Source organism: Rana temporaria, chromosome 9 (assembly GCF_905171775.1).
Source record: "Rana temporaria chromosome 9, aRanTem1.1, whole genome shotgun sequence".
Classification (NCBI taxonomy): Eukaryota; Metazoa; Chordata; class Amphibia; order Anura; family Ranidae; genus Rana; species Rana temporaria.
The window spans coordinates 36,881,821-36,894,046 of record NC_053497.1 but is presented as its reverse complement, the minus strand read 5'-3'; the positions used below and the strand labels follow the sequence as shown (position 1 = coordinate 36,894,046).

Genomic DNA, 12,226 nt, shown 5'->3' with positions numbered 1-12,226 from the left:
TTGTACATTTCTAAAGGATGATAGGTCTGTACAATCCAAATCAGATATATGTTCTAATATTAGACATTTGATTCACATGTTTGTATGAAATTGCAGGACAAGTCGCACCCTATTGTCCGCATTGGAATCGGTTAGACCCCTTTTACACCGAGGCGCTTTCCAGGCGCAATAGCGCAGAAAAAAAAAATGCCCCGAAATAGCCACTCCACTCCAATAGCCACTCAGTGCGCTGGCAGGGCGACAGAAAAAGTCCTGCCAGCAGCTTCTTTGCAGCGCATTAGGAGCGGTAAATACACAGCTCCTAATGCGCCCCTGCCCATTGAAATCAATGGGCAGCATCCCCAACGTGGGACCCGCCATTACGTATTTACTGTAATTTTGATGTGATAGCTGTATATGTGTGTCTTCGCCTGTAACACTGCTGACTTAATGTTTCTACTGTTTGTAGTCCTTGCGGACTGGTTTCTCTGACATAAATAAAAAAGAAATCAATGGGCAGAGCCGCCAAAACCGCTAACAAAGCGCCTCTGTAGCGGCGCTTTTAACCCTTTTTCGGCTGCTAGTGGGGGTTAAAAGCGCCCTACTAGCGGCTGATAAGCGCCGCAAAAACAACGGTAAAGCGCCGCTAAAGATAGCAGTGTTTTACCACCGACGCCCAAGTGCTGCGAGTGTGAAAGCACTCAAGATTGTGAGAGTAGATCCCGCACTACTTTTTTTAAGTTCAGGTCTTCCAAGTAGTACTACTATGAAATTGTGCTACTTTAAAACCCCTTTCACACTGGAGGCGTTTTCCAGGCAAAAAAATAGCGCCTGTAAAGCTCCTCATCTGTAGTCCCAGTGTGAAAGCCAGAGTGCTTTCACACTGGGGCGCTGCGCTGGCAGGACATTAAAAAAAAATCCTGCGAGCAGCATCTCTTGGGGCGATTTAGGAGCGGTGTATACAATGCTCCAAAAGCGCCCCTGCCCATTAAAATCAATGGGCAGCGCTACCAAAGCGCCTTGGCAGTGGCGCTTTGAACCCTTTATTCGTTAAGAGCGCACAGCTAGCGGCCGAAACGCGCCTCTAAAACGGCGTTAAAGCGCCGCTAAAACAATCGGTGCTTTACTGCTGACATGGCAGTGCTGTCAGTGTAAAGGGCTCCAAGTAAAGTAGCACAATTTCAATGTTGTGATTGGTGTGACCTTGGGGCTAAGTGTTGGATAGGGCAAGGTAATGGGGGAGGGGTGGGGTTTGTACAAATATAATATATCATTTCTGTCACACCTTTATTTAAAACCATAAAGAAGCATTTGGAAGGATTAGTAAATAAGATAAATAGATGCACTATTAGCAAATAACATAAATAGAAGGTACTTTGTATAAAATGAAGAACACAAGGAAACATTATAGAGCGATTGAAGCCAATCGAGAGATCGATTTCTATACAGCCAGCCAGACTCCGCCCATAGAGGGATCGCAATTCGGCCGGTCCCTGCTGAACCTGTACAACCAGCTTCATGGGAAATTGTTCGATTACTGCCGCCAGCTATAGCCAGGGGTGCTGATGAATGCATTCTGATGGCAACTAGGAGGGGTGTGGATGGGGGGGAAACAATTTCACTTTTTTTTTTGTTCAATCCGCTGGTTAAAAGGAAAGAAAATGAATCATGTCCGGTCTGCCAATGTATACATTTGTGGTGATAAAGGCGCACATAAAACTGACAAAACCCCGTTATAGACCACAAGCCTCAATGCACATCCTGTAGAAGTAGATATCAAAGTAAGCCAACAATAAATCACAACCTTTATATATTACCAACGTTGGGGGCATCGGCCCATTCCTGGACCTCTCACTGAGGACTGTATATCAGGTATATGGCCATATGGCCAAATACGCTCCCTCCCCGGTGTATTTTTACCCATAGACCTGCATTACCAAAAAATGCCGTGCATAGCTACCATATTTGCCGGCGTATAAGACGACCCCCTAATTTTCCAGCTAAAATGTTGGTTTTGGGATATACTCGCCGTATAAGACGACCCCCCTTACTGTGCCATTGCCTCACCTCACTTCGCCGATCTTCATTCCTTTATGCCTGGCAGAGAGAGTCAGACTGCGGGCGTCCATTTTTTAAAAGCAGCGCCTCCTCCTCGTGCTGTTCCGTGATACGCGGAACACTCGGTTTCCCAACAGAGCCTGTGTTCAGCCTATCACGGACATCCTATGTTCGTGATAGGCAGAACACGGAACACAGGCTCTGCTGAGAAACCGAGTGTTCCGCCTATCACAGAACAGCACGAGGAGGAGGCGCTGCTTTTAAAAAACGGACGCCCGCAGTCTGCATCCGGCGTATAAGACGACCCCCGATTTTTGAGCCATATTTTTAAGTATAAAAGGTCGTCTTATACCCCAGCAAATACGGTATGTGCGTGTAAACAATGGTACTCGTGTTTACATGCACATGCGTGTATTTTTCAAAAGGTTACATTTTATTTGTTGACAATTACACCCGTACGTTTGCAAATGCGAGTGCCGGCGTTTACTCGTGCACAGCCGTCCATGGCGTTTTTTTTGTAATGCAGATCTATGGGGAAAAAAAAAAATAGCTGTAGCTCACATAAGCCACAACAGGAATCACATACTATATTGTCGAAAGTATTCTAAAAGAATGGTCACACATTCCCATAGACAGTGACACCCTCCTAAACCTTGTGGACAGCCTTCCCAGAAGAGTTGAAGCTTTTCTAGCTGAAAAGGGAGGGCCAACTCAATATTGAACCCTACGGACTAAGACTGGGATGCCATTAAAGTTCATGTGCCCCAATACTTTTGACAATATAGTCTCTCTTACGCTGTACGTCATATATGGCCAGGTGCCAAAGCCCTAAAGTCTTATTTATACAACATATTTCAAACCTCAGGTGTGAACACAGAAAAATGCATGACCATCTAACAACATTCTCACATCTTCCCGGGATTACTGCTCTGTGTAGGTTGTGCGTGTTACAGCATGATGCATTTTCCTCCAACATACTGCAATCCAGCACATTGGTGAGAACATCATATGCTCATATCCCCCCCCCACCCCCCCCCCCCCCCGTGTCCCCTCCCCCAACTTTTTCATCCAGATCAATAACAGTATCAGTATCCTTCCCCACCCTCATACCAGGGAGCTTGCTGGACTCTGATCTCTCCTTTCAGCCTCATGTCCAATCGCTGTCCAAATCTTCCCACCCAACAATCCATAAGGCCCCCTTTCACACCAGGTGATTTGGGATCGTGGGCAGAGATTGCCACGATTCTGACCGCACTTCCAAATCGCACAGCAATAGTGGCAAAACGCACCAGGCGTGTTTGGGTGCCATTCATTTTTGCTGTGACAAATCGCACCAAACAACATCGTACGAAGCTTGTCACCCAAAAAGGAGCAGGAGCGTCTTTTGGGTGACAAGCTTTGCTCGACAATCGCAGCAAAATCAGACCGCGTTTTAAAAGGGAAGTATGGCTTTGAAAAAAAAAAAAAGAAAAGAAAAAAAAACGTATACAGTAATACCTCAGATTGCGAGTAACGCAGTTTACTAGCGTGTCACAATAGGAGCTATTCTTTTTTTTTTAAATCCTGACTCGGTTTGCGAGTGTTGTCTCACAAGACAAGCAGGATTTTAGCCTCTGGGGTGGCCAGAGGTGTTGGGGCGCCGGTGACACTCAGAGCCACTTGGAAACACTCAATTCCTGCGTGTATACAAGCCTCTCCGAGTGCATCCGATCGGTCTCTGGCGCCCCTCCACCTCTGGCCACATGTGGTACTGCATACAATAGCATTCACTGTGGAATTATCTGAGTTTCCATTGACTTCTATGGGGAAACTCGCTTTGATATACAAGTGCTTTGGATTACAAGCATTCTTATGGACTGAATTATGCTCGTAATCCAAGGTACCACTGTACTCACCTAGGTAGATGCAGCATTGATTTGATGCATCTGTCCCCCTGCCGACTCGGAAGTGAAAACTGATCAAAGACCGAATAGCCAATATAGTGCAACTGTGTGAAACTGACCTAAGCGTGAAACCTGCCAGTCAGTGCCACCTGACCAAAAAAAATAAAAAATCGGCATCATATATCGGCCATTCCAATTCTTAAATATCGGCATCGGCCAGAGAAAAACCCATATCGATCGACCTCTAGAGAAAATCGGATCAGATAGCGGCGGGCGTCAGTGGACAGGTCACCTCTGACATCCGCTGCCCCATAGGGGTGAATGCAGTCTCCGATCAGATCCGCCTGAAAAACTGACAGGCACCTGATTGAACAGACCTTGTGAAACGGGCCTTATATCACTTTAAAGCCCAACTCCGGGAAAGGTTGAAAAACCTCCCTTGCATTGCATTGTAGGGGTTAAGGCAGCATTAAACAAAATTGTTATATTGCAGCTTCCCTATTCTTTGAACGTGATGGCTGCATTCGTTTTCTCTTTTAGACTTTCTTCTAAATTTCATCTGGTGATCCGGCCAGCAAGTCAGAACAAGAACAAGCTCTCTTTCAGATGTATCAGTTGCAGGGATGAGACAAACTATTTACCACTGACAGGGGTGCTTACAATGATCATGTAAAACCGTTACCCCAAAAGTTTGCTATAACTGCTTGTAAAGTATTAGCTGGAGTTTGTTAGTGTGTTTAAATCTGCTAGTCCATCTAACACTATACCCCCCCCCCCCACCGCCGCCTATGTTGCTGTCCAAAAAGGTGCCCCTGCGCTCCATTATACAGTGGGGGCACACTAATACAGGAGGTGTGTTACTGGCCAGATCACCAGGTGAAATCAGAGAAAAAAAGAAAAATGAATGCAGACACCACATGTAATAATTGGCAAGCTGCAATATAATAAATTTTTGGGGTTTAGTGCCGCTTTAACTGCTTGCTTAATCTACGGGAGAGCAAAAGCTTTACTTACCTGATCCTCCACTCCGGCGGTGGGCGGTTCCTCATCATCATGACATCGAATGCAGGGTTATGGACCCTGCATTGGTTTAAATGACAGCAGGACCTTAGACCGGTGAAGCATTAAGGAGGAGGGGGGGGGGGGAGAGAGATATGCTGTGTGGACTAGTCTAGGATCCGGTCAGAAAATCTTCTCTATGCTCCCCAGATTTACATGAGCCTTTAACCCTTGCAGCACATGCTTGAGGATACTCAAGTATCCTGGAGGTGGGCTTTCGGGATTAAGCCCCACCCCCACCTCTCTCCCAATGGCTGTCCACTTGGGTACAGTACGCCTCACAACACAGAGGAAGGAAACCATTTTCTTAAAGCCTCACAACGTATTCACTTTTTCCATATCCCAAACTATGACCACACAGCGTGCCGTCCATCCCAGAGACCTCGTACAGCCGCCATATTCCCTGTGACTTGACAACAAATCACCACAATGAGACTCTCTCTCTTACACTGTGATTAAAGTTGTTATAGGTCACCTGGAGGACAGTGAAAGTTTGGGATAAAAGACATCCTGGATTTTGTGGATTGTAATAAGGCTTTGGAAAAAACTGGTTCAGGGCAAGGCTTCAGGAAAATGGCTGCCGTCCCCTAAAGCACGCGGATGCCTGAACCTCCTGCACTGTCTTGCAACCAGCAGTCCATGCATGCTGCTGTCATGGCTCAGCGGTTGCATCAACAGGAAACAAAATTGTGGCTTTCAAATGCTGGATGGGGAGAATAAAAATTAGAGAAGTATTAGTGACACGCACATGGCTCACAAGACCGAGATAGAAAACAGAGGAAGGGGGGTGTGTGTGTGTGGGGGGGGGGGGGGTAATGACAAGGGAGCACAAATGGATTGGCAATAAATGAGAGAATATCTGTAACATCACTGCTCTGTGATCCCTCCAATCATCTGCACCGTCACCGCTCTGTGATCCCTCCAATCATCTGCACAGTCACCGCTCTGTGATCCCTCCAATCATCTGCACCGTCACCGCTCTGTGATCCCTCCAATCATCTGTACTGTCACTGCTCTGTGATCCCTCCAATCATCTGCACAGTCACTGCCCTGTGATCCCTCCAATCATCTCTACTGTCACTGCCCTGTGATCCCTCCAATCATCTGCACCGTCACCGCTCTGTGATCCCTCCAATCATCTGCACCGTCACCGCTCTGTGATCCCTCCAATCATCTGCACAGTCACTGCCCTGTGATCCCTCCAATCATCTGTACTGTCACTGCTCTGTGATCCCTCCAATCATCTGCACCGTCACCGCTCTGTGATCCCTCCAATCATCTGCACAGTCACCGCTCTGTGATCCCTCCAATCATCTCCACAGTCACTGCCCTGTGATCCCTCCAATCATCTCCACAGTCACTGCCCTGTGATCCCTCCAATCATCTGTACTGTCACTGCTCTGTGATCCCTCCAATCATCTGCACCGTCACCGCTCTGTGATCCCTCCAATCATCTGCACAGTCACCGCTCTGTGATCCCTCCAATCATCTCCACAGTCACTGCCCTGTGATCCCTCCAATCATCTGTACTGTCACTGCTCTGTGATCCCTCCAATCATCTGCACAGTCACCGCTCTGTGATCCTTCCAATCATCTGTACTGTCACTGCTCTGTGATCCCTCCAATCATCTGCACAGTCACCGCTCTGTGATCCTTCCAATCATCTGTACCGTCACTGCTCTGTGATCCTTCCAATCATCTGTACCGTCACTGCTCTGTGATCCTTCCAATCATATGTACTGTCACCGCTCTGTGATCCCTCCAATCATCTGCACAGTCACTGCTCTGTGATCCCTCCAATCATCTGCACCGTCATCGCTCTGTGATCCCTCCAATCATCTGTACTGTCACTGCTCTGTGATCCCTCCAATCATCTGTACTGTCACTGCTCTGTGATCCCTCCAATCATCTGTACTGTCACTGCTCTGTGATCCCTCCAATCATCTCCACAGTCACCGCTCTGTGATCCCTCCAATCATCTGTACTGTCACTGCTCTGTGATCCCTCCAATCATCTCCACAGTCACCGCTCTGTGATCCCTCCAATCATCTGTACTGTCACTGCTCTGTGATCCCTCCAATCATCTGCACCGTCACCGCTCTGTGATCCCTCCAATCATCTGTACTGTCACTGCTCTGTGATCCCTCCAATCATCTGCACCGTCACCGCTCTGTGATCCCTCCAATCATCTGTACTGTCACTGCCCTGTGATCCCTCCAATCATCTCCACAGTCACTGCCCTGTGATCCCTCCAATCATCTGTACTGTCACTGCCCTGTGATCCCTCCAATCATCTCCACAGTCACTGCCCTGTGATCCCTCCAATCATCTGTACTGTCACTGCCCTGTGATCCCTCCAATCATCTGTACTGTCACTGCTCTGTGATCCCTCCAATCATCTGCACAGTCACTGCTCTTTGATCCCCTCCAATCATCTCCACAGTCACTGCCCTGTGATCCCTCCAATCATCTGTACTTTTACTGCTCAGGGCCACCATGTCCCCGAGTCCTCGCTGTCTCTGATCACTTCCTATGTATCATCCATTTCTCAGTAACTTACTAACTACTCACAGACTTATTTGGTTACTGTGCAGGAAGAGAGGATTCCACACACCTTCTATGTTTCCCACACTCCGGGAAGAATGTAATATTACATATAATCCACAGCAAGTCATACTGACCCCCATCTGTCAGCAACACCCACAGACTCCTCCCACTTCCCCCAATATCACCTGCACTATCCACCACTCAGGTCACCTGTCACCCTTCATCTCTGATGTCACCTGTCACCCTTCATCTCTGATGTCACCTGTCACCCTTCATCTCTGATGTCACCTGTCACCCTTCATCTCTGATGTCACCTGTCACCCTTCATCTCTGATGTCACTCCCCATCAACGTCACCCTTCATCTCTGATGTCATCTGTCACCCCCCATCAACGTCACCCTTCATCTCTGATGTCACCTTTCATCTCTGATGTCATCTGTCACCCCCCATCAACGTCACCCTTCATCTCTGATGTCACCCCCCCATCAACGTCACCTGTCACCCCCCATCAACTTCACCCTTCATCTCTGATGTCACCTGTCACCCCCCCCCCCCATCAACGTCACCCTTCATCTCTGATGTCACCCTTCATCTCTGATGTCACCTGTCACCCCCCCCCCCCCCCATCAACGTCACCCTTCATCTCTGATGTCACCCTTCATCTCTGATGTCACCTGTCACCCCCCCATCAACATCACCCTTCATCTCTGATGTCACCTGTCACCCCCCCATCAACGTCACCTGTCACCCTTCATCTCTGATGTCACCTGTCACCCCCCCCATCAACGTCACCTGTCACCCTTCACCTCTGATGTCACCTGTCACCCTTCACCTCTGATGTCACCCTTCACCTCTGATGTCACCCTTCACCTCTGATGTCACCCTTCACCTCTGATGTCACCTGTCACCCCCCATCAACGTCACCCTTCATCTCTGATGTCACCTGTCACCCCCCCATCAACGTCACCTGTCACCCTTCACCTCTGATGTCACCTGTCACCCTTCACCTCTGATGTCACCTGTCACCCCCCCCCATCAACGTCACCTGTCACCCTTCACCTCTGATGTCACCTGTCACCCTTCACCTCTGATGTCACCTGTCCCCCCCCCCCCATCAACGTCACCTGTCACCCTTCACCTCTGATGTCACCTGTCACCCCCCCATCAACGTCACCCTTCATCTCTGATGTCACCTGTCACCCCCCCCATCAACGTCACCCTTCATCTCTGATGTCACCTGTCACCCCCCCCCCATCAACGTCACCCTTCATCTCTGATGTCACCTGTCACCCCCCCCCATCAACGTCACCTGTCACCCTTCACCTCTGATGTCACCTGTCACCCTTCAGTTGACAATCCACTGTCACCTATCAACCAGCACCCTTCATTACCAACGTCACCTGTCAACTCCTACCCTCCATCACCTCCCACCCCCTCTTCACCCGTCACCTCCATCACCCGTCACCTCCCACCCCCTCTTCACCCGTCACCTCCATCACCCGTCACCTCCCACCCCCTCTTCACCCGTCACCTCCCACCCGTCACCTCCATCACCTGTCACCTCCCACCCCCTCTTCACCCGTCACCTCCATCACCCGTCACCTCCTACCCTCCATCACCTGTAACCTCCATCACCCGTCACCTCCATCACATCCTACCCTCCATCACCTGTCATCTCCATCACCTGTCACCTCCTACCCTCCATCACCTCCCACCCCCTCTTCACCTGTCACTTCCTACCCTCCATCACCCGTCACCTCCATCACCTCTTCACCTGTCACCTCCAATCCCCTCCATCACCTCCTACCCTCCCTCACCCGTCACCTCCCTCACCCGTCACGTCCATCACCCGTCACGTCCATCACCCGTCACCTCCCACCCCCTCTTCACCTGTCACCTCCATCACCTCCATCACCTGTCACCTCTCACCCCTCTTCACCTGTCACCTCCTACCCTCCATCACCTGTCACCTCCATCACCTCCCACCCCTCTTCACCTGTCACCTCCTACCCTCCATCACCTGTCACCTGTCACCTCCATCACCCTTCACCTCCTACCCCCTCCATCACCTGTCACCTCCCACCCCCTCTTTACCTGTCAACTCCTACCCTCCTTCACCTGTCAACTGCCACCTCCCACTACAGACATTATCATCATCAGCTGTCAACCCACATTCTCCATTACCAAGTCACCTGTCCACCATCACCTGTGACCTCTCACCCTCCATCACCAACTATCACCCCTCACCCTCCGTCACAGATTACCATCCCCCCACACTTCCAATCACTGATATCATCTGTCACCCCACACAATCTACATCACTCATCCCATCCTCCACCCCACAGCCCCATCACTGGAATGTCTCGTCACTCCAATCCCTCCATCGTCCTCCTCCCTTCACCTGTCTCCTCACCTCCCCCACCCCTGAGCTCTCACCCCAGCCGTCCTCCTCTCACCGTATGTCTCAGACATCTTTCCCTCTTGAACTCGGCTATCCAGGGCCCTCTCCTCCTCCTCCGGCCCCGGGGCCCGGCCTGTCTCTCGTCTTCCTCTAGCTCTCCTTGATGCACCAAGATGGCCGCTCCGGCTTCACGACCAGCTCCTGCCCATACTACGTCCCCTGCGTCATGACGTCGCCTGCCCGAGCCCTGACTTGCGGTTGTCAATCAGCGCAGATTGTGCTGGCGGCCGATTGGAGGCGGCAGATTCCACAGACAGGCCCGGGCTGGCCGACCATAGACTGTGTACTGTATAGTCCACTAATACCTATTCATTAGTATGGTGCTAGGTGATTGTATAATGCGTAGCTCCCAACTGTCCCGGATTACAAGGGACTGTCCCAGATTTGGAACAAAGTCCCTCTGTCCCGATTTCCTCCTCATTTGTCCCTCATTTTGATTTGATTTATATAGATGTCTATAAAATGTACCTTTTATCTTTCAAAAAGTGTTTCCCAGTGCTAAACCTTTCATCCAATTTCTAAATTACTGCATTTGCAAAAGCCAATATAAAGGAACAGTGGTTAACCACTTGCCGACAGTGGTGGGCAAATGGGCGTACAGGTACGTCCCCTTTAATGTGCCGTGTAGTGGGCGCGCCGCCGACGGGGCACACACGCGCACTCTGCTTCCTCCGTGAGCTCCCCCTGCAAACTCGATCTTCACCGACGGCCCGCGATCGTTACACGGAGAGAAAGAACAGGGTTCATGCTGACAGGCAGAGCTGATTGGCGTCTCTCTCTGTCAGAGGGGCGTCGGTGCTCATAATCAACACACATAGTTGCCAACAGTCCCGATTTTCCCGGGACAATCCCGAATTTGGGACCCTCGTCCTGAATTTAGCTTGTCCCGATTATTTTCCCGGGAATTTTGCTTTTGCCCCGGGAAAATCGGGAATATTTTAGGAAAAACCGTCTGGCGGGCTACAAAAAGATCGCCACCGCCGCCTCCCTCACAAGGATTATTTCCCCTTGTGTTCAGTGGAGAAGGGAGGGGCAGCCAATCAGCTTCTTCCCTCTCCACTGAACACACACACGAGAAAGCCAGGAACTGTAGCTGCTGCGCTGCTAGGTTACACAGATCGCTCTGTGAAGAGGGCTCCGCTGCTGCCAGGGACACTGAAGTAAGGAGGGCTCTGTTGCTGGGGGACACAGGTCTGTAAGGAGGGCTCCGCTGTTGGGGACACCAGATGTAAGGAGGAGCTCCGCTGTTGGGGACACCAGATGTAAGGAGGAGCTCCGCTGCTGGGGACACCAGATGTAAGGAGGAGCTCCGCTGCTGGGGACACCAGATGTAAGGAGCTCCACTGCCAGGGACACAGATCTGTAAGGAGGGCCTCTGCTTCTGGGGGGCACCTGATGTAAGGATGGACTCTGTTGGGGGAACCTGATGTAAGGACGGCCTATGCTAGGGGCACCTGATGTAAGGACAGACTCTGCTGGGGGCCCCTGATGTAAGGACGGACTCTGTTGGGGGAACCTGATGTAAGGACGGCCTATGCTAGGGGCACCTGATGTAAGGACAGACTCTTCTGGGGGCCCCTGATGTAAGGACGGACTCTGCTGGGGGTACCTGATGTAAGGACAGACTCTCTTGGGGGAACCTGATGTATGGACAGACTCTGCTGGGGGCGCCTGATGTAAGGACGGACTCTGCTGGGGGCACCTGATGTAAGGACGGACTCTGCTGGGGGCACCTGATGTAAGGACAGACTCTCTTGCGGGAACCAGATGTAAGGACGGCCTATTCTGGGGGCACCTGATGTAAGGACAGACTCTGCTGGGGGCACCTGATGTATGGACGGACTCTGCTGGGGGCACCTGATGTAAGGACGGACTCTGCTGGGGGCACCTGATGTATGGACGGACTCTGCTGGGGGCACCTGATGTAAGGACGGACTCTGCTGGGGGCACCTGATGTAAGGACGGACTCTGCTGGGGGCACCTGATGTAAGGACAGACTCTCTTGCGGGAACTAGATGTAAGGACGGCCTATTCTGGGGGCACCTGATGTAAGGACAGACTCTGCTGGGGGCACCTGATGTATGGACGGACTCTGCTGGGGGCACCTGATGTAAGGACGGACTCTGCTGGGGGCACCTGATGTATGGACGGACTCTGCTGGGGGCACCTGATGTAAGGACGGACTCTGCTGGGGGCACCTGATGTAAGGACGGACTCTGCTGGGGGCACCTGATGTAAG

The 12,226-nt window shown here is 50.8% G+C and overlaps 1 protein-coding gene across 2 annotated transcripts in view; it reads right to left on the bottom strand.

Moving 5' to 3' along the window:
- RAB4B (RAB4B, member RAS oncogene family) overlaps positions 1 to 10,132 on the bottom strand; it is a 40,944-nt gene extending 30,812 nt beyond the window's left edge. For both annotated transcript variants that reach the window (XM_040323178.1, XM_040323179.1), the window contains exon 1: positions 9,983 to 10,132. In XM_040323178.1, coding sequence (XP_040179112.1) covers positions 9,983 to 9,998 — 16 coding nt within the window. In that variant the 5' untranslated portion in view covers positions 9,999 to 10,132. The remainder of the gene's footprint in view (positions 1 to 9,982) is intronic.
- Positions 10,133 to 12,226: the final 2,094 nt, after the last annotated feature.